The sequence below is a fragment of the Malaclemys terrapin genome, chromosome 3 (assembly GCF_027887155.1).
Source record: "Malaclemys terrapin pileata isolate rMalTer1 chromosome 3, rMalTer1.hap1, whole genome shotgun sequence".
Taxonomy (NCBI): domain Eukaryota; kingdom Metazoa; phylum Chordata; order Testudines; family Emydidae; genus Malaclemys; species Malaclemys terrapin.
In genome coordinates, this window is record NC_071507.1 from 7,563,229 (window position 1) to 7,586,452 (window position 23,224).

Here is a 23,224-nt window from a genome sequence, read left to right on the forward strand (position 1 = left end):
AAAAATCTACAATTACTTTCTATCATTCACGCTACTTCTTTTTTGCAGTTCGCCAAGCTTGGAAAAAGATCATTTAACATTAGGAAAAACAATGAGGAGTCCTTGTGGCACCTTAGAGACTAACAAATTTATTTGGGCATAAGCGTTCGTGGGCTAGAACCCACTTCATCAGATGCATGAAGTGAAAAAATACAGGAGCAGGTATAAATACATGAAAGGATGGGGGTTGCATCTGATGAAGTGGGTTCTAGCCCAAGAAAGCTTATGCCCAAATAAATTTGTTAGTCTCTAAGGTGCCACAAGGACTCCTTGTTGTTTTTGCTGATACAGACTAACACAGCTACCACTCTGAAACCTGTTAACATTAGGAAACACCCAAAAGCCCTTTCTTATCTTAATCACCTGTTAATCACTCTGATTATAAACAAAATTCTGACTCCCTGCCTCGGGGCACAAGCTGGGAACAGCATCTCCTATCTCCTCTGCAGAATTCATTGCATTGCATACTCAGGCTGCCTGCCTGTGGTTTATGGTTTGGGGGGCAATGCCCCCCTTGCCCTCTGCAAACTCCATCTATGATCTCCTGTCTGTGGCCTACAGGTAAGGCATGCATACAATAATTTGTCGTTCACTGCTAGGCACTGACTGCTTGCACAGTACTGCTATAGCTTTAAGGTCAGGAACGGCTGCAGGTTTAACAAACACCTGACGAAGTGGGTATTCACCCACGAAAGCTTATGCTCCAATACGTCTGTTAGTCTATAAGGTGCCACAGGACTCTTTGTCGCTTTTTACAGATCCAGACTAACCCGGCTACCCCTCGGATACCCAACACGTCAGGTATTTGACTGGTCATATACTTAGGGAACGTCCTGGAAGAGCCTTTTAGCTCAACTGAAATAGCAAGTGCTCAGGAGTGAGGTACTGTGCAGTGTCTCTCAATTCAGCCCATTGTGTTTAGAGTGGAGATAAATAAAGAGGGACATGGTGGAGGTATCAAATCGTAACAATGAATGGTATAAAGGACGGTGAGCAGACTCTTTGATTTTTCCTTGATTACAATGGAACTAATTGAGAAGTGCGGTGTTATAATGCAAGCCCTTTTCTCACACTGAAATGAGATGCCTTTCCTTTTTTCATATTTCGCTATGAAATAGCACTTTGTCCCTCCTCTATCACCTCTTTCTCCCTTTATATCTTTCCCTCTGACTTTTCTTCCCTTTCTCATGTTTGACCTTCTCTAATGTTCCTGGCTATCTATTTGCATGCCAGATTGTTTATTTCCAAGGATACATGTCAGGTCTCTTGGACAAAATCCCAGTGTACCACATGCAGCTGCTTGTGCTGACTTTAACCCAGCACAAAGAAGCGTGCTATCGAGGTGAGAGTTTGCGACAATAGGATCCTAATATAAGTCAAAGGACCCTAAGGGAGTTAGACACCCAAATCCCATTGGAATGGCATGGGATTTCAGTGCCTAACTCTCCTAGACCCCTTTGAAATTCCCTACCCTAGTCTATACACCTCAGCGTCTCTGTTCCTAATATCTGTTATCTCTGGAGATATTTAAGAGTAGGTTAGATAAATGTCTATCAGGGATGGTCTAATCTAGACAGTATTTGGTCCTGCCATGCGGGCAGGGGACTGGACTCGATGACCTCTCGAAGTCCCTTCCAGTCCTAGAATCTATGAATCCATGAATCTAACAGTCAGTGCCTGTGCATTTTGATTGCACACATAGTTGGTATATTTCCAAGACCATGCTCTGGGGGCCAGAGAGGAAGAATGATCTTGTGCTTAAAGCACTGGATTCGAACTCAAGATATTGGCCTTCAGGCCCCAGCTGAGTTCACTCTGCCACAGGCTTTGTGTAACCTAAACAAGTCACTTTGTGCCTCGGTTTCCTATCTGTGAAATGGGGATAAAAACCTTCAATTTCTCCCACCTTTTGTCTTTCTTGTCTATTTAGATTGAACACTCTTTGGAACAGGGACTGTCTTTCACCATGTGTTTGTACAGCACCTACCACAACGGGGCACCAATCTTTGTTGGGGCATTTACTACAACAACTCTCAAGTCAGTTGGGATCTTTTCTGATACAGGGAATTTACCTGCTTGCTCATGTGAATATTTATTAGGTGAGGAATTATCTCAGCTGTCTGACACTCAACACAACTGGCCTTTGCTTGCCTTGTGTTAGACTCACAGTTACCCACCCTCTGTCCCCTGTGCCGTATAAACCCGCCATCTCATGTTATTTAGTACTGTGAGTGATTCACATTAGAAATGCAGATGTTCTCTATGCTCAAGAAATGAATCTGACATTCGTTTAAAGCCTTTCGTGGGTCCTTATTTTGGGGCTTTGTGGTGTAGTTTTGTCTTAGTTTGAGAGTTAGGGTGTAATAACAAATACAGGCCGTCAGATCTGTCAGCCACTCTCCACTTACCAGATCCTCAGCTAGCGAAAATGGGCAGAAGTCAGTGGCGCTGTGCTTATTTGCACCCACTGAAGATCTGGCCCAGAGACTCTAAAAACAATGATACCTTTAGAAAGGTAATTTAAAGATCATTTCAAGAGCTGCATAAATTGTGGCCGAGGATCACACAGCACAACCAATCGACAGGGTCCGAGGCTTTGATATTTATCTCACTTGTGCTGGTGAAATTCCATTGACTTCAGAGAGACACACTGGGTGGTGGAGCCAGAATTCTGCATAACTGAAGTTAATGCGGGTTTTGCCATCGGTTTCAGTGGGAGCAGGTCCTGGCCTATAGCAGTTCCCTGATCTCTTCACATCATGATTCAAATATCTGTCAGTTTTGAGGGCTCAGTCCTGCCAGGTGCTGGACACGCTGGCTTGATTCAGCAAAGTGTTTAAGCATATGCTTAACTTTAAGCACATGAGTAGGCACTTTGAAGCCAAAGGGACTACTTACCTATTTAATATTAAGCACATGCTTGAGTGCTTTGCTGGATCAAGCCAGTGTGCTCAGCACCTTACAGGATCAAACCCTAAAGCGTTCAACAGCTGAGTGTGCTGCAAGCCATAGAAAACATTTTCATACATGTGTGTTCAAACTGATGTAGTTATTCTATCAGCCTATCCTGAGTTGTCCGCTGAGGCTTTGGTCACATGATGCAACCAAGGGATTTGATTAAGCCAAACTCCATACATGGGGAAAATAAAGGCACGTTACTAAATAAGAAATGTTGAATAAAGATGTAGCTCCAGAAATATTCTCCATAATAATAATTAAACAGCTGGGATGTGACCCTCATAAAACACACAGACATTGATTAATGACCAAGTTTTGAAACTATTTTACTAGGTGCTTACGTCTAACGGCAGCTGCTTTTGTATATTTATTCATGTCACATACAAGACTTTTGGTGATGTGAGGGCATTTTCTCGTAATACATTAAATCTGGGCAAGTGCTGCTGGAGTTAAAGATGAGCCCAAGACACAAAGTTTGGATCCAGATCCCAATTTACCTACAGCTCAAGGGTATTTGACTCCAGGATGTAGGGTCCACCCCCTAGAGACCAGCTGCAGAGTCTGGATCCAGATTTGGATTCTGATCCAGATTTCCCACAACTCCAATTATTCAGACCTAGTGGTTTGGAAAATTTTCCAGTCCCCAACTGAAGTATTTCAATTCTGAAAGGCCACTGTGGTGCCTTATGAGAGTTGTAGTTTGGATGCCTCATTCTCCCATTCTCTCCAATGGGCCAGGCTCGCCTGTTGGACTTCAGCTCCCATGAAGCACCACCTCCCCTCATCGACAGTGAGGTGAGGCACTGCATCATGGGAGACTGTAGCAGCCTGCATGGAATTTAGGCCTGGTCTACACTTGAAAATTAGGTTCATTTAACAATGTCGTTCAGGGATATGAAAAATCCACACTCCTGTGCAGCATAGTAAAGCTGACCTCAGTCCTCATGTAGACAGCTCTAGGTCAAAAGAAGAATTCTTCCATTGACCTAGCTACCCGTCTCTTGCGGAGGTGGATTCCCTACGCCAATAGGAGAATCCCTTCTGTCAGCATAGGTAATGTCTACACTGAAGCACTACAACCACTGTAGCATTTTAAGTGGAGACAAACCCTTAGAGGAAGGAGCACTGGTTGCAGGAAGGAAGAGTTTGGAGGAGCACTGTGAAGTCAGTCTGTTTGCACATGGCTGGAATGCTAACTGCAATTGCAGCATCAGATTAGGTTTAGAAACCTGGAGTAATCTCATGTTACTGCCCATGAAATAGAAATGGGCTACAATTTCCACGAGACACTGTGGTGGCATTTCTGAATTGAAATAGTTCAGTCCAAAATATTTTGGCTTTTGTGCCAAAAACTTGAAGAAAAAAAAACATGTTTTCAGCTCCCGTTAACATGTTTACCAATACAAAGTGCTAGAGAGACAGCAGTTGGGAGAAACAAAATGGCTCTTTTCAACCTAGATAACTTAAAGAAGAGATCTTCTACCACATTGCACAGGCACTCATTCAGAGCTACTGCAGTGACCCAGTCCTCAGCATTATAATGTACTTAAGGAATTAGGTTTAATGAACTGTGGGGAAGAGTCAGGGCTTACAGTTTCCAGCTAAAGAATTCAGGTCCAGAGTATTCTTGCACCCCCATAGGAGGCTCAGAAATAACACCATATTTCACCCTGTGCTGCCTCACCTGGGAACTTTCAGTTTGTTGGACTGATCCAATTGGAGATGCAGCTGTCCTGTAATGTATATTATATTTTGCCGGCGAACAGCAAAGAAAGCAGCAGTATCTACTCACCCTGGAAATAGACATCCTCTTTTTGCTCAAGAGCGACGCTACTAATCTTTGCCAAGTTACTGGGATCGCAGTAATGAGTCGTATACTCGGATCAGATTTAAAGCTAAACCTTGGTCTGGATCATGGCTCTTAGATCTATTCATGGAGAGGTCCATGTGGGTGTTTATTACCCCTCCTTGTCTGTGGAAGGTGCTCCCCAGGCCCAGGGTCCATGAATGGAAAGAATGGTGAAGGCGCAATGGGCCTGGGGAAAGCACACTGTCCCCCATACATCTGGCCCTGTGAAGATTCCCCAGTTGATTGTATAGTCCCAGGCTGTATTATCTTTTCCACGGTGATTCCCATTGGAGGTTCTGGGAGCTGCTGCAGCCGTGGGAAACCAATGGTAACAGGGTTCATATGAAAGCACACTGCCACAGCACAGGGGATTTTAGCTGCCAGGTCTTGTGTGGAGGCCCAGGGTCTCCATGTGTTTGGTCTTGTCCTCCCACAAAGATCTACACAAATCCCTGGAGATATGCATCTGTCTCCACAGGAGAGCCAGCCCAGCCCCTGCAATGGAACGGTGGCAGAAGGATCTCCATGAGGGGATGGTACAGGCCCACTGTAAGTGCTGACTTCTCATTCAGAATCCATCCAAAACCCAATGAACTCCACAGGAGATTTTCCTTGAATTTCAATGGGTTTTGGATTGTGTAGTACAGTGCCATCTTCTGGGTATCCACAGAGAGTTCAGCCGTCCCTGTAAGCACAGTCTGCAATCTAATGCATTTAGAGCTAGAGGGCGTGTCTACACTGGAAACCCACAGCTGGCCCATGCCAGCTGACTCACTGTAGGGCTCAGGCTAAGGGGCTGTTGAACTGCAGTGTAGACACTCGGGCTTGGGCTGCAGCCTGGGCTCTGGTACCCTCTGACCTTGCAGGGTCCTAGAGCCCGGGCACCAGCCTGAGTCCTCACGTTGAAACTGCAGTTAAGCAGTCCATTAGCCCTGAAAGCCCAAGTCAGCTGGCATGGGCCAGCCAGGGGTGGTTTTTAGTTGCAGTGTAGACATAGCCAGAGACTCGTGCGAGCAATCCTTCCTCGTGTGGGCAGTCCATTGGTACTCGTCCATTAAAGGGGTACCCAAGTGAGTAATGGTTTCCAGGGTCTGGGCCTAAATCACAAAATGCGCTAATGATTTAGCTTGTCTCTTTAAATCTGTTTCCTTTAGTCAACAGCTGGGCTCAGGTAGAGCAGGTGTGGCACCACTGTCCACAAATGATTAGTTGTTTTAACAAATTTCTTACCCCAAACTGAAGAATCCCCATCACTGGCAGTTAAGAACAGGTGAGACATCTACCTGTCAGGGATGGACTAGGTAGACTTGGTCTTGCCTCAGCACGGGGTGGATGGATTAGACGACCTCTGAAGATCCCTTCCTGCCCTACGTAGCTGTGATTCTTACTAGTAATATAAGCCAGAGCTGTACGATTGGCAGGCAATTAGATTTCCACTTTCATGAAGAATAGCTATGATTTTCATCTTATTTCTTTTGGCTGAGATGATGTGCTAACGTTCATTTGCTCTTTGCAGCTGACTTGACTTTATATATACAAGAAGGGAGGGGGGACCCAACTTTTTCACTCCTGATTGCATTACATTTATTATAGCAAGTGTAAATAAGCAGGAAAGGCATCATTTCCTACAAGGAACACGTGCCAACCATGATGATCAATGGAGCCCTTCGGTGTCAGTGCTATCCGGCTGTCAAACACTAAGTAACCCTTCCCTCCCCGCAAAATGTTTAAAACAGAAATAAAGTCCTCTCCATCCCTCAGCAACGCCCTGACCCAGCAGAGCACGTAAGCATGTGCTTAAATGTCATCACCAGGTGCCCCAGGGCATTCTGTGGGTTTGCTCATATGCTGAAAGTTAAGAACATGCTCAAGTGCTTTGCTGGATCAAGGCCTAACTGAACATATAAATGACAAATAGCTTGCTCCATTCTACTACGTCAAGTGGGGACACCAACCATTGAGGGAATGTAGAGTTTAAAGCCGAGGCTGAGATTTTTCCTTAATGAAACTCAATGGGATTTCGGCGCCAAACTGTCATAGGCGCCTTTGAAAATGCCAGGCGAGGCTTTCAGAAAGGGGAGCCTAAAGTGAGACTCCTAGAATCTTATTTAGATCCCTGAATAAGTGACTGGATTTTCGCCGCCCGGCCCCCCCCATCTTTAATTAGGGCCTGGGTGCCCCAGTAAGAATGGGGCCCAAGCTGCCTGAATGGTAGAAATGAGACTTGGAATGGCTTCTCCTTGCAGCTTGCAAGGAATGAATTCTGGAATTGCTATGTATGCAAAACTTCCATTAGTGGCAATCTAACATGCACACCAAGAGGGTATCACTATGTGCCAAGGTGCCCTATGACCTGAATTTCAATAATTATCATAGTTTGGCAATTTTCCTGAGTTATAGAATACAGTGTGTTCTTTCTGCTAGCAGAGGCAGGGTTTCCTAGTGGATAGAGCACTGGACTGGGCATTAGGAGACCTGGCTTCTATTCCTTGCTCTGCCAGCACCCTGTGGAGTGACCTTCGGCAAGTCACTTCACCCCCTGCGTCTGACGAAGTGGGTATTGACCCACGAAAGCTTATGCTCCAATACATCTGTTAGTCTTAAAGGTGCCACAGGACCCTCTGTTGCTTTTTACAGATCCAGACTAACACAGCTACCCCTCTGATACTTCACCCCCTCTGTGTCTCTATTTCCCCTTCTGTAAAATGGGGATAATGGTACTGTTCTCCTTTGTAAAGTGCTGTGAGATCTACTGTGTAAGATCTGGGCATTAATACATATACCTGCCCACGCAGCTGTGGAAGTTTTGAAATCAGCTGACTTCATGACTTCCTAATAATCCATTAAAATTAAAAGCCTAAGTGATTAGCAAAAGATACATCCAGCTGTGATCTGACTCAGCCTGACTCCCCCCCCCCCCCCCGTAGCATCACTCAATTTAAAATAAAGCAACGTCCAAAATGAACAATCCAGCCTGCCTTCTGAGATATCATTTATTATTGCAGTGGGTGAAGCTCTTTGAAAAAAAAATTTTGCTGTCCTTTTTGGCAACCATTCAGAAAACAATGCCTGTTCAAATACATTCAAACGTTGCTTTAGGACCCAGGTGTCTCAACAAACGTTATGTTCTTGGCATATCTAAAACTGTTTACTTTTTTTGTTAAATCTTTCAGTTCTCTTTATGACATTGTTCTCGGCAGCCAGTGTTTCCCTGGTGGAAAAAGAGACATTTGCGCAGAAAGGGAAAATGTGCTTCACATATCTGAAATAATATCGTAACCTCAAGCACTTCACAGCATATGATAGAAAGCATTCAGGCCTCCATTTTCAAAGCTGACTAATGATTTTCATGCATGGCCTGGTAAGGGTTAAAAGATTTTGCTACTCTAAAATACAGAGGGAAACAGAAGTTTACAACGTGACAACAGCGTAATATGTACAATAAACAAGGGCTTGCAGAAGCTGGGCTGTTCAGAGGATTTATTTGGTCACAAAAGGAAATCACCCCCTGATGCATTTGTTACATTTCATTTTCCGTCCACATTCCACCCCACTTACCAAACTGGTGTCAAGATTGTAGTGAATTAAGTCAAGCGCAATGCTCTCTCTGCAGCTTTGGGGATATATAGTGTCAGAAAGGAATGATCTCAAAAGAAAAATGGTATGGGAAAATGCTGAGCTGCGTCAGTAACTCACATGGGTTAGAGACAATGCTCCATGCCCTCTACCCCCCAAGCCTACCTGGTAATGTCTGTAATTGATCCAAGTTCATTCTAAAAGAGCTTGTCCAAAAGGCCTGATTCAAAGCTCCTTAGAGTCAGTGGGAGCCTTTCCATTGACTTCAATGGGCTTTGGATCAGACCCTAATTCAATATCCACATATAAATATCAAAATTATTATTTCAATACCACAAGGGGCAGGTATTGAGCTTTCCCCACCACTTCCGCACAACCAGCCCTTCCTTTGCAGGATCACTGTCAGAAAGCGGTTGTAGCTCCTTTCATGCACCCAAATCTTCCTCCCTGTGATGCCCACAGTGACCCTGGCTGGCTGTACAATCTAGTCTATACTCCAAAAAGCTTGGTTCCAGACCCAGTTCAGTTTCCTAAATGGCAACACTGCAGTTACCAAGCACATCATGTACAAAACCCAAACCCTTGGACACAAGAACTGAATAGCTGCCCACATAGTTTATAGATTTGGGGGCCAGAATGGACCTCCTGTATTACAGTGGCCATAAAGTTTCATCCAGTTAGTCCTGTGTTGAGTCCAATCACTCATGTGTGGCTAAAACATATCTGCCAGAAAGGCCTCCAGTCTTGATCTGAAGGTCCAAGGGATGGAGAACCCACCACTTCCCTTGATAGTTTGTTCCAATGGGTAATCACCATCACTGTTAAAGAACACACACACTGTGCCTTATTTCTAATTTGAATGTGTCTGGTTTTAATTTCCAGCCCTTGGGGGTTGTTCTGCCTTCCTCTGCAAGATCAAAGAGCCTTTTAATATCTGGTATTTTCTCCCCGTGAAGGTATTTAGACCCCTTAAAAAAACATTAACAGATTGAGCCAAATCAGCAAAGGTCCAGAGAATTCAAGGGGGCAATGCCAATTTACACAAGCTGATGATGTGGCTTATTATCAAGTATAAGGAAACAGATGTTGCATCCCAACATGATACTATAACCGTAACTTTGACCCTTAGACTGATGAAGTCTGTTAACGTATGACTGTTGTCTTGATGTTGGTATCTTAGTATCTTCTTTTAAGAAATGCTGTTAACATTTCTCTTTTATCAGTTAATATATTTACCAAATGGCAGCTGACTTGTTTTATTTATTTTATTTTATTTTATTGCCAAAAAACATGTAACTGCTTTTTCCTGAGAATAATGTATATGTAGCATGATAGGAAAAGGGTAGAGCATTGTTGATGTATGGTAAAATTATACATACTTGTATGTATTATGTAGACTTGCATTTCAGGCAGATCAATATGTAGTTAAATAATTTTATTGGGTTTATTTCATTGGGGTTTTGTGTTGAATATATATTTTAAGACTGCTGCTGAAAGAGTAGTATTTATTTTGGGGTCAGAGTTAAGGTTGTTCTGTTGTCATTCCAGCCCCGGTTCTGGGAAGCATTCCTGTTCAGGAGAGCATTTAAGCACATGCTTAAATCCCATCAATTCCAATTCTATGAAAAATGCATTTTTAAAGCCCTTTACTACTCAAGGGCACTACAAATGCATAGGGTCATATTCCTCCGTGGTGTAATGTCAGTAGCTTCAGTGGAGTTATACCAGGGATAAATTTAGTCCGTAAGGGTACAATTACAACTGACTCTCTATTTCCTTTCTGGCATATTTTGACCCCTGGCTGCTTAACCATTTAATTAATCTACTTCCTTAGCCATCCTTCCTTACTTGACTAGTCTCACACATTGCATTCCTCCTGAGATCTGGTCAGTGGAGGATAAATTCTTACTGATCTCCTCCATTCTCCTCTCTACACTGTGAATTTGGCACTCTCTCTTTCCTGCCTGTCTAGGGGTCTAGCAAGCTATGAGAGCACCTGTGTGTCAGCGAGCTGCCAACAAAGATAAAACTCCCAACTCACTGGGAAATATATGAGGTCTGAAAATTCTCTGTGAAACCGAAGAGAGAAATCCCCTGCCATACAGCACAGTTTAGAGCAAGTCTCCTTTCATCTCTTATATATTTCAGTCTCACATGTGAGGAGTCTAGGATTATACTGTGCAGTTGAGAAACCTGCTTATAACCCCAACATGATTATATATAGGACAGCACAACTACATTACACTGCTCTACTAGAGTAATGATCGTTGGCTGTTTCCAAAGTCTATAGCGCCCACTTGTGGAGGATCAAGGAAGTGATTACTGATTAAAGAGAAGAGCCGCACAAATATTTACAGCGATTATAAGTGCAAGGTTTGGAAAGATTTAGAAAAGAGAATGTATTTGTCCAAAACTTATCCAGACTTCACTGAGCTGGAATCTGTGTTGGAAGTCTTTTGCGGGCAAACCTTACTTATGAGATTTTCAGAATATCCTGGTTATTGTCCAGCAGGAAGTACATCAGAATAGCCCCTCCCATAGTATTTCAGTGCCCTATCGTCCTCTCAGAGGTGAAGGCCTGGATTCTGGAAAGATTAAAGAATGTGCTTAACAGGATTATTCACAGAGCATAGGCTTCAGAGAGTGAGCATAGTCTGATGGTTATGGTGCTAGTCTGAGATTTGGGGTACTGGGATTCATTTCCCTGCTCTGCCACAGACTTCCTGAGTGACCTTGGGCAACTCACTTGGTCTCTGTGTGCCTCCATTCCCCATTTGTAAAATGTAGAGAATACCACTGCCCTACCCCACAGGGGTGTTATCAGGCTCTCACATGCAAAAGTGATGTACCCTTAGAGAGAGAAAACAGGACTGCCCACAGTGTGTAAAGTGAAGCGTGTGCTTAAGTCTTTGCCTGAATCAGAAAGTGAAAGTAACAAACAAAACTCTTCCAACTTCAGAAATGGCCAGATTCATTTTGAGGTTCAGACCAGTTCTAATATTATCCAAATCAGTTTTCAAATCCCTGCTAATTTCCTCTTATATAAACATTAGGGGGTTTTTTGTTTGTTTGTTTGTTTGTTTTTTGCCATCTTTTAAATGTTTACAGACTTTGTATTAAAACAGATAACAGAAATATATGTTGAGCATTGACTGTAAATAACATTTTACATAAGCTGATTTATAAAAGTGATCAACATTACTTAGACTACAGTGTTACTTTTTATAGGCGCTGCATGGTCTCTGCATTGAAACAGTATCGGGTGTATGGTATTTCTAAATGAAATTTGATAAGCACCTACAGCTTCAGATAGCAGCTCTATAAAGCTAAATACGTACATTTAGGCCAGTGTCATTCCACTGATGTCAGACTTCAATGGAACCATGTTGATTTACAGCAGCTGAGGATCCGGCCCATTTTTGGCTAGCTGCTATTTAATTAATGAAGGGCCAGCTTTGCGTTTGGTGTAAATCTGAATTGTTCAACTGGAATCAGAACTAACCTCTTCATTGAAATCAAGGGCACGTTAGCTGAGACCCTGGCCTGCTGTCTTGAACCCGTGCATCTCAGATCAGTTGAGTTCAGTTGAGGGGCATTGGGGGGGGGCGTGATAATTGTCTCTGGGATATATAGCATTGCTTAGACTTTTCTGGGGACTAGCCTGGAGGCCTAATACTTTGCATTCCTATTCAGGACACATGGGTTTAGTTTATAGCTCTTGCTTTAAGCCGGAGCTGACAGCACGCTGAGTCCCTAAAGGGAAATGAAGTGCTTCATATTGCTCAACACAGATCATTCCAGCCAAGTGAGGAGCAGAGCCACTGATCTACAAGCTTTTGTCTCAGTCTCCATCCTTAAGCAAGGCAGAGGTGACTGTTACCAGCCAGGCCCAGGGATGGACGATGGGGATGGGGAGAGAATGAAGGTAAGTAACCACTTCTGTCCCAGTGAGCAAAGCTGTCATTTAAACATTCACATTGTAAGCTACCATTTATTATGTGAAGTGATTTTAAACAGTGTATTGAGGCTATAATGTATTACATGGCTGTCAAATATACACATACCCAAGTTTATCCAGACTTACAGAAACAATCACCAGTAAATCCCTACTGTCCGTGCATAGTGAAAATCTCATTTTGCAGTCAACCTCTGTATAATGCAAGGGGTTAGTGATACTCATTCATCGTTATTAATACCAGCAGAGTACATCACTTTTGCATGTGCGCCACTCTGCCATGTACATTGGCCAAACCGGACAGTCTCTACGTAAAAGAATAAATGGACACAAATTAGACATCAGGAATGGTAACGTACAAAAGCCAGTAGGAGAACACTTCTATCTCCCTGGACATTCTATAACAGATTTAAACTTCAACAACAAAAAACTTCAAAAACAGACTTCAAAGAGAAACTGCAGAGCTACAATTCATTTGCAAACTCAACACCATTAATTTGGGCTTGAATAGGGACTGGGAGTGGCTGGCTCACTACAAAAGCAACTTTCCCTCTCTTGGTATTGACACCTGCTCATCAGTTATTGGGAGTGGACCATATCCACCCTGACTGAATTGGCCTTGTCCATACTGGTTCTCCACTTGTAAGGTAACTCCCTTCTCTTCATGTGCCAGTATATTTATGTCTGTGTCTGTAATTTTCATTCCATGCATCTGAAGAAGTGGGTTTTTTACCCACGAAAGCTTATGCCCAAATAGATCTTAGTCTTTAAGGTGCCACCGGACTCCTCATTGTTTTTTTAATGTACAGTCACTGTCAAAACCCCTGCAGATGCATCACCTGTGCACATCAGAGTTTCTCCTGCTGTGGAGCTCTTAGACACCTTTAGCCTCCGCACTGCTGGAGCGAGGGCTCTGCTGTGAGGGGTTGATGAAAAGCAAGAACTTCCTCTTGCTACTTGCGGTTTTACTCCAGCTGGGTTACCTAGGGAGGTGGTGGAATCTCCACCCTTAGAGGGTTTTAAGGCCCGGCTTGACAAAGCCCTGGCTGGGATGATTTGGTTGGGGTTAGTCCTGCTTTGAGCAGGGGGTTGGATGACCTCCTGAGGTCTCTTTCAATCCTAATTTTCTATTATTCTAACTCAACAGCATTTTAAATACACACAAGAAATCAATATCTGCTGTTGCTACATGCCTCTAGCACAGAAAAACAAAACAGCCTCGGTTAGGAGCTGAAAGCATGTGGGTTTCAATCAGGTGAGTTAGCAGAATAAAGATGCTTCTTTTTTGTAAGTGCTTTCTGTACTCATTTGCACTATATGTAACTTCATCTAAGCTTTCCTAGAATTCACAGTCAGCTATAGGGTTGCCAATTTTGGTTGGACATATTCCTGGAGGTTTCATCACATGACATAATCTTTAATTCCTGGAGACTCCGGGGCAATCCTGGAGGGTTGTCAACCCTAGTCAGATACCCTTAGAGGCCCAGAGAGACCAGGTGGGTGAGGTATTACACAGACCGGGGTTACACATTTTCATTTTGTAAAGGCGCAGTGTCAGTGATGATAGGCACGAAAGAATAATCCTTCCTAAGGACACAAGTAAGTTATCTGTCAGCTGGCAGAAAGTGATAATGCTGCGAGGCCATTGGGTTGGACCCTGAGATTCTTGTAAAAATATAAGGTCACGTATTCCTGTTGATCCCACTAACGTCAATAAAGGGCCTATGCGAGCACTGGTCACCATGCCGCATTGCAACACGAGTCTGCATGGGAGAGGGTGCAAAAAGGCGGTTGGCTGGGCACCTCCCTGCCCAGGAGTCGGGGGAGGTGAGGGTCCCTGGCCCAGGGGCCATGAGGGGAAGCAGGTTTCTGGGTGCTGATGCTGCATGGGGCTGGCTGTAAATCACCTAACGCACTGGGGGGAGGATGGGGGGGGTTAATTCTGTTTGTTTCGGTATCACCGAGGGCAGGGGGGCCGTGAACACCACCAAACTGGGGGGCTAGTTTCCAGCCAGCCCCACAGGCTGCAGCCCCATAGACGGGACTCCCGGCCCTGAGCCTTGTGTGGATGGGGTGAGGGAGTTAAGGCGCCCTCATGCTGGGGGGCCTGACCCAATGCAGGGAGGGCAGTGCTGTGGGGGGGGGGGAAGGGTGGAGGGGCCCAGGCTGGGGGTGGGACGGGCTCCTGACAATTGCAGCCTTTTGCGGCCCACCCCCAGCCCAGACAGGGGCTTCTGTTCTGTGCCCTCATCCAAGATGGCCGACTCGTTGGGGTCCTTCTGAGGGAAAGCGGTCTCGCTGCCCATACTCAAGATGGCCGACAAGTAGCGCCCGGCAGCTCCCTGTGGGGATAGCGGGGGGGGGAGCTTTGCTGCCCACACCCAAGATGGCGGGGGAGGGCGGGGTGACGCTTCTGATGTGCACTGGGCGGCCATCTTGCGTTTGGGCAGCAGGCCCGCGGCAACGTCGGTGGAGCGGCCCCCGCGGCGCAGCTATGGTGGCCGTGGCGGGAGGCGGAGCGCTCGGCGGGCGGTCCCCCGGGCTATACCATCGCGCGGACAGAGGGGGAGAGACCTGCGCTGCTGAGTCCGGCGGTGCGGAGCGCAGCGCAACGCGGGCAGGAGCCGAGCCCCATGAGACTGCGCGAGAGCAGCGCGCTCCGCCTGGCAGGGTAAGGCTGGGCTGCCTCATAGCTACCCCCCCTGTAGCCTACAGCCCCTATAGCTACGTCCTCCCCGCCCCTATAGCTACACCCTGCCCGCCCCTATAGCACTACAGCCCCTATAGCTACACCCTGCCCGCCCCTATAGCACTACAGCCCCTATAGTTACACCCTGCCCGTCCCTATAGCACTACAGCCCCACACCCTGCCTGCCCCTATAGCACTACAGCCCCTATAGCTACACCCTGCCCGTCCCTATAGCACTACAGCCCCACACCCTGCCTGCCCCTATAGCACTACAGCCCCTATAACTACACCCTGCCCGCCCCTATAGCACTACAGCCCCTATAGCTACACCCTCCCTGCCCCTATAGCACTACAGCCCCACACCCTGCCTGCCCCTATAGCACTACAGCCCCTATAGCTACATCCTGTCTGCTCCTGTAGCACTACAGTCCCTATATCTACACCCTGTCCGCCCCATAGCAGCACAGCCCCTATAGCTACATCCTGCCCTCCCCTCCCCTTTAGCTACACTCTGCCCACCCCTATAACACTACAGCCCCTATAGTTATGCCCTGCCCACCCCATAGCAGCACAGCCCCCTATAGCTATGCTCTGCCCACCCCATAGCTCTTCAGCCCCTATAGTTATCCCCTGCTTGCTCCTATAGCTCTATAGCCCATATAGTTAAATCCTGCCTATCCCATAACTCTACGGCCCTTTATAGCTATACACTGCCCAACTCCTGAGGGCAGAAACTGTGCTGATGAGTAAGGACTGGGGGCTGCCCTATATGCTAATGGGTAAGGTTGGGGGCTGCTTCTCTAGCTATATATTCTGCCTGCCCCTCCTATAGACAGACACTGGGCTGATGGGTAAGGCTGGGGGCTTGCTCAGGGACCCTATCCCCTATCGCTAATCCCTGTGTGGAAGGGTAAGACTTGGGTAACACTGACTGCTACCGTCCTGCCTCCCACAACTGAATCCTGTGCTGAAGGGTTTGCATGATAGTTGCCCCACTCCCGTTGGCTCCCTGCCCCCCTCTAACTAAGCCCTGCTCTGATGACTGCCCCATTGCAGCTCAAATTGCTGCTGTGCTAGCCACTTGTCATCACCGGCACCTGCCCTCAGCTACACATCTTTGCTCAGTTAAAACTGGTACAGGTGGCAACCTGAGGTTGAGCACTCTATGGTGTTTAATAGCATTAGGGTTGCTGTCCCAGTCCCTGCCATGCATGTTACTCCCCACACTGTACTGGCTTGTGCCCCGATCCTGCAATCACATGCTTAATGTGATGCATGTGAATAGTCACATTGACTTCAGTGGCACTGGTCACATACTTAAAATTAAGCACATGCTTAAGAATTTGCAGGATTGGGAACTAATTTTTAAAATTCTTGTCTGTGTTACACCAGCACCTTTGAACAATGGAGAGTAAGAGTATTTCAATACCTTCTTTTTTAAAGCCTGACATTGACTGACTGCAGGGAAAACTGTGAAACAGACTAACTACATTGCTGTAGTGTGCAAAGTAAGCAGACTGAGAAAAGGGAGGCAAATAACTTTTTTCTCTAATCTCTTTTGATTAGTCATTTTAGGATGTGACTTGTAACTAGAATTGGTACAAAACTTTCAGCTAGAACTGTGATTTATTTATTTTGCCAGAGGACAGTGTCCCTTTATAATGCTGCTGTCATCAATTACATGTGCAGACCTGCCACGTTTCATACTTTTGGAGGGAGTCGCCCCCATATGGGATACATGTTAAAGCAGTTTAATTTTACTGCCTCTACTTTTGCTCTTAAAGTTGTCTTTTAACAAGACCCAGACAAATCACCCGTTTTTCAATAAAATACAGTTTCCTTAGATGGTCCAAGTTTTACAGTCCAAAACTGTGATGGCCCAAAAATTATGGAAGGGAGGTGCATTTGTTGTTGTTTTTTTCTTTTTAAAGTTTGTGTGAAAGATCATGCGTTTGTTTTTATTCTACTAATCAGAGCCTCAATTCTGCATGCACTTATGCATGTGCCCAATTTTACACATGTGAACTCAGTGGGACCCTTCAGGCACATAAACTTAATCAATTGCTTAAGTGTCTGTGGAACCTTCTAGCCGTACTTTAATGGTCCTTTTCAGCATAGTACTATATGCACTCCCACTTATTCAAATTCCCTTTATCCAAAAGTCCTAGTTGTCCAAGTCCAGAGTGCGTCCCCCCCATGTTAGTTAATCATCCGCTTATAACTTCTCCATTAGCTTCTTAGTGCTAAGATAATTTACAGCAATGCATCTGTTGCACTGCTGAAGGGTGAATGAATGTATCCCCTCACAATGTGGTTCTGTGGCTGCAACACTGTGTCCAGTTCAAAGTGCAGCATGTGTAACTATTTTGGTTGTATCTACAGCAGCATCTCTGGTCAGCGCTTCCCTCCTATCTCGGAGCCCCGCAGCCGAAGCATGGCCCCTCCCAGTGATCAGTGGCGCAGTCATCACTGAGAGACTGTGGTCAGGCAGCCCGAGCACTGGGACAGACACAAGGTAGGCAAGGTGTGCAGGGGAGAGGTTGTTGCATATAGCACCACCATTCATTGGCTCATAGTCTGGAATGGCAAGAGCAGCAGCCAATCGAGTAAAGCAACATCCCTGAGTGACTCTTCAGCCTGCTACATCCAGCTGTTCCCAGACCTATGGGGTATGTCTGCGCGGCAGCTGGGAGCAAACCTCCCAGGCCAGGTAGCCACTAGCAGGGTTTGAGCTAGTGTGGATGTTGTGGCTCAGGCTGGAGGTCGGGCTGTCCAGCCTAGGGAGTCGGGTGGGTTTGAGAGCCTGAGCAACAGTGTCCACACGGCTATTTTTAGCGTGTTAGCTTGACCCCACAGGCTCGCTCCCAGCTGCAGTGTAGACATACCCTTGCTGCATCCCAGCCAGAATCCAGCTCAAAATAGCATTTCTGTTTATCCAAGCACTAGGTTATCTGAAAGTGTTGGATGGCTGCCAGGCCTTCTGGGTAAACAAGAGTGTACTGTGTCTTGCCATGAATGGATTTTATCGTCACAGTGCCCACGTGAATAGGGAAAAATCCTAATTTTAGCGATGAGGAATTGAAGTAGCGGATCGACTGTGACTTGTCCAAAATCCCTCTGGACTGAGCTGAGAACTGAACCCTGGTCTGCTGAGTCTCAGTTCAGTGCCTGTTTTGTGTATTCTTAAAAATGTATATGCTGTATAGTTCACTATGGACCTCGTCCTGCAATTGGATCGACCTCAGTGGTCCCGTGTGTCTGTGCAGAACCCAGTGAAGTCAGTTGGGTTATGGTCCACCTGTGTCGATTCATCAGCAGGGTCAGGGCCCCTACATATGCGTGCATATATGTGACTCATATTAGGTTAAAAGGAGCTTCACTTAGGGAAATATGTCATGCAAAGGTCTTGGAGAAGCAAAGATGTAATAGAAAAGGGGGGAACTTACAGTCACAAGATTACATATATCTCACAATAGGCATAGCATATAGGTTTATGGCAAGTTTTATGTGAAATAATTCCACCAAAGAATTCTGTTGTGAAAACAGTTCAGGGTCAGCTCCTCGGCTAGTGTAAATCTACATAGCTGCATGGATTTCACTTCAGTGGAGCTGTGCAAAATATACATTAGTTGAGTCTCTGGTCCATAGAGAATGACAGGCAGTGTGATCCAGAAATAGGCAGGAATGGTAAAAGTCCAGGGGGAAAAAATGACCCTAGAAAATATTTTTTGGCTGTCTGCACTTCTTTCAGCAGTTTGCAAGATCAATGCTTTGTAAGTATACTAGTTCCTAGCAGTCAGACTTGGCTATCCATGATGATGCTTGCAGCATACTTGTTTGCCTTCAGCAAATTCTAGCTCTTAAATGTTGTGAAGCCATTTTGTTTTATTGTTTTAATTGAAGACAGTGGCTTGTGATCTGAAAGGGAATACTTTTATCTTGGTCGTTCATCTCTTAATCATAAACATACAGATTCTCATACTCCCAAGTAACACTGACAGTGTTTTTCTTTCAATGGACTGCGGTGGTGCTTAAATACTTTCCAGAGGCCTTGGACATCTAGCTATAACTACAAATCTTAATATCTGTAATTAAAAGTATGTTGTATGGTAAATGTAAGGAGAGACAATGGAATACATTAAACAGGTCAGGAAGCAAATTTAATTGTCTTGGTTAAAATCAGGATGCTTTTCATTTCCTCCACCACCACCCAGTGAAACAACTGAAGTGAATTCTTGTCATTGTTCTGTAAAACTGGTAGACTGGTTATAGGAGTATCACAGGAATATGTGTTGCTTGTGCCTGTTTACAAGATGTAGAAGTGCTGTATTCGGCATCATGTGGGCTTAATTTCCTCTTGAGCTGTTTGTTTAAATCCCAGTTCAGCACAACATCTAAGCATGTGCTTAAGTCCCATTGAATTCAGTGGGACATAAGCACGTGCTTAAATGTTCTGTTGAATTAGAGCCATATGGGGGGATTCAGCCATATACAACAATAATGAAGGAAAATACTGTCAGACAGGGTAAGACCAAGATGCCCTTTTCATCAAACGAATATATAGTGAATTTACAGTCCAATAGTCAGTGTCACAGAGTTTAAGGCCAGAAGGGACCACCAGATCATATGATGACATAAAAAGAAGCAATGCTATGAATTTAATTGTAACCCTTCTTTGCCCCCACCAATGCCGATACCATTAAACCAGATCAATTACTTGACAATTTCCTTCCTTTTGTGAATTTAATAACAGGAAATAAAGTTGTGTTCATATATTGTCAAAACTGAGACTTCTCTGGAATCCACTGGCATTTTTTAGTTTTATCCAAAGCTCATTGTCGTTGACTGAAAATAGTTGCCGAATTTCATCCCAAAGCCCAATTCAGTGGCGGAATTGTAGGCATCTTGAAACTACTTATTCTTTGCTCATGAATGTCACTGCCTCAAAAAGCTACATGGGTGCACATATATAGCTCTAGGAGCTACTGCAATATAAATGTTAAGTAATAATCAGTATTTATTGGAATTACAGTAGTACCCAAAAGCCCCAGGAAGGACTGGGTTGCTGTACAAATGCATAGGAAGAGACTATCTTTGCTCTGAAGAATTAAAAATGTGCCTTTTGCTGTGTTGTTTACTGTACATTTCTAGAAATCTGTGTATGAACAATCTTGTGCTGGTAGGACTAAGATTAAGCTAACAAATGGGTCAATTTCTGCCTTCGGTGACATATTCCAATATACGCGCACATCTTTTTACTCTTCTGAAAAGTACTTTCCTTTAACAAAGGTATTTTGCTTTCCTCTTCTCTAAATAAACCTTCTTTAAAATTCACTGGTATGGAGAAGCATATTTTTTTCTGTTTCAAATCAGGTTGATGAATAAGGATCCAGTCCTACAGACGTGCACAGTTTGTATCTTTCCCAACAGCTGTAATTCCATTGATTTCGATGGGACCGTTCACATGAGTAACGTTACTCATGCATAAGTGTTAGCAGAATTGAGCCCTAAATTAAATCAAAATTAATGGCATGGAGTGTTCAGAAGTATTCCAGGTTGCTTATTATCATTGTTTTTTCTAACAGAAATCCCTAATAAAATCCTATCCCATCCTTAAAAATGTGTTCCCTGGAAAAATATAGTTGGTCACGAATCGCTAAGAAATCCTGGAATACATAGCAGCCAGGAAATATATACAGTGCGTTACCATTATTTTAGAAGTCACAAATCATGAATTATTTATGCCTTGCGGATTAAAATGTGTTTTAACTATGGCTGTTTTTATTGCATTAGCTTAGCTTTTAAGCTTGTTATTCAAACCTATTCATTATGGTGTATATTGATGTTTATGCATCATGGGACAGTATGTTGAAGGCAAGTTTGACCTCTTATTTGCACATTTTATATGCACTAATAGTACACTTCATGTCATGTCAAACATGTAATTCACATAAGGAACAAAAGTAAAACTTGATGTAATTTAATGCCCATTGTTACTACTGGGCTGAGAAGCAAACACTCCAACATCAAGGTTAAAGTAACTGCACCACCTAGCTTTTCCATCCTGTAAAACGGAGCCAACAAGAGAGAGCCACTCCAGCTATTTGCTTTGACCTAGTGCTCCTCTCTAGGTTCTAAAATTTATTTGTAAATAAGTTATACGGTTTAGGTAAACACACATTAAATAATAAGACTTTTTAGTCTTCTACTAGACTAGGAGTGTCAAACTCATTTTTGGAGTGCACCAAATATCTTTTTAGTTATGGTTGGGGCATTCATTTAGGATTCCATACTTCCCTCAATCTATAGTGGATCTCCCAGTGCTGTCAGTGGAAGATCCTCACAAAGATCAAGGGTGGAATCAGGTCTTGATTTAGTAACTAAATTTTTAGTTTATTCTTATTAAAGTCACGCTCATCAATCGCTCAGTGTGAAAACGAACTTACTCTTAGGACACCCACTGTATCTGCCTTGTTTCTTTTCCTTCTCTATCTTTCTTTCTGTTTCTCTCAACTTTTCTCTGCATAGTCTTCCCTACAGCAAAAGCCAGTTCCTTCCTATTGGCTTCACTTCCACCCTGTTCCTCATATCATACAATAAAATTATCATATAATTATATAAATTAACTATTTAATGTGTCACTGTTATGCTCTCAAGTTAATATCACTATGAGATGAATTGGAGCAAAGGAGTTCACACCTCCAAGTTGTTGTTTCAGGCTGTCTGCAGACTCAGGAAGACAGCAGTGCATCATTGGTTTCTAATTGTTTTGCATTTGGGAGGTTAATTTTGCATCCAGGAAGGCTAGAAATGTACTCTAAAGCCACATAAGTACATCTAATAGGTTAGATCAGCTCCTCCGGCTGGGTGTTTAACATCACTGTAATACATTAAACTACTAAGACCCTCTGTACTAACTAAAAGGTACCCGGGTAAAGAATTTGGAGTGTACCTACTCTGTACGGATAGGATTTGTCGCAAGGGAAGACCTATACCTGTCATGAGACACCAACCTAAAGCTATTGTTTTCCTAGCACTATAAGGGAACATATGCCAAACAAACTCGGGCAGTTTAATTTACTCCATGAATTATATTGAATCTCAGCATACCATAGTAGGCTAAAGGTTATGAGGAATAGACATTTTGGCTCATACGCAGAGGTTTGCCAGTTTCGGGGTAGATTCTGAAACCCTTACTTACACTGAACAGTTCCTTACTCCAAGAATAGTCCTAATGACTGCATTGGCATTAGTAGTGGAGCACAGTACTGCTCAGGGTGAGTAAGTATATCAGCATTGGGACATTACCTTGTGTTACCAGAGTTGTTCAAAGCTATGGGATATACCTTGGAGGTATGGATAATGTAGTGATCAAAATCGGTTCCTAGCTATGAATCCCTTACTAATGTCCTAGGTAATGTAGTGACTGTTTTAGCATTTTCATCACTTAGTTTTGAAATGACTTCGGCATGAGCTGTCTGGACCTATATCTAAATATGCCTCAAAGATTGGAGAACCCCATCTTATCACACCTCTCAGATTGGGCCCCAGTAGGTGGGTGTCTATAACTTCCTATGAATAAAAGTCTTCAGGGTGAGGAGTACTAATCGGGTCATATGGGGCTAGTGGAATTGACCTAACCTATTAGATCAATAACTTATTCCAGAGTAATAATGATATCCAGTACTATAATTGATGCATTTATATGATATTAGTAAACATTTATGGTGTCTTCCAAAGGCCCAAGTCAGTATCATGGCACCATTTTGCTGGGACCTGTACAAACACACACAAAAAGACTGTCTTTGCCCCTCCGGGTTTATAGTTTAAGATGCGGTGTTAGCGTTTTGTGTGTCTAGAGGCAGAAAAGCCACAGAGCCATCAAGCTTCTGTCTTACTGTCATAATATTTAGACATGTCTAGAGATAGTTAGAAAAAGGCAGATTTTTTGTGTGAAAAATGTTTGAAAATTTTCATCACAAAATTTCAATCCCTCTAGGCTGAATAAAAACCAGCAAGAAGGTCTCAATGTGTTTTTTTTTTGTTTGTTTTTTTGTTTTTTTTTTTGCCAAAATACTGTCAGCATTTCCAAAATTTTAAACCAGATCTGTCTTTATTTTCTTGCATGTTCTATATATTTCTGTAAGTAATATCCATA

At 44.0% G+C, this 23,224-nt stretch overlaps 1 protein-coding gene across 3 annotated transcripts in view; it reads left to right on the forward strand.

Annotated features, from left to right (window-relative positions):
- The first annotated feature begins 542 nt into the window (after window positions 1-542).
- LOC128834971 (GDNF-inducible zinc finger protein 1-like) overlaps window positions 543-23,224 on the forward strand; it is a 37,812-nt gene continuing 15,130 nt past the window's right edge. The window contains exons 1-2 of one of the 3 annotated variants that reach the window (XM_054024205.1): window positions 14,960-15,048; window positions 17,449-17,581. Coding sequence is in view for 1 of the 3 variants with exons in the window: in XM_054024204.1 (XP_053880179.1) it covers window positions 545-600 (56 nt within the window). In the remaining 2 variants the exon portion in view is untranslated. Of the gene's footprint in view, window positions 601-14,959; window positions 15,049-17,448; window positions 17,582-23,224 lie in introns of those variants that run through there. The other 2 variants (XM_054024207.1, XM_054024204.1) reach the window with 2 other exon arrangements.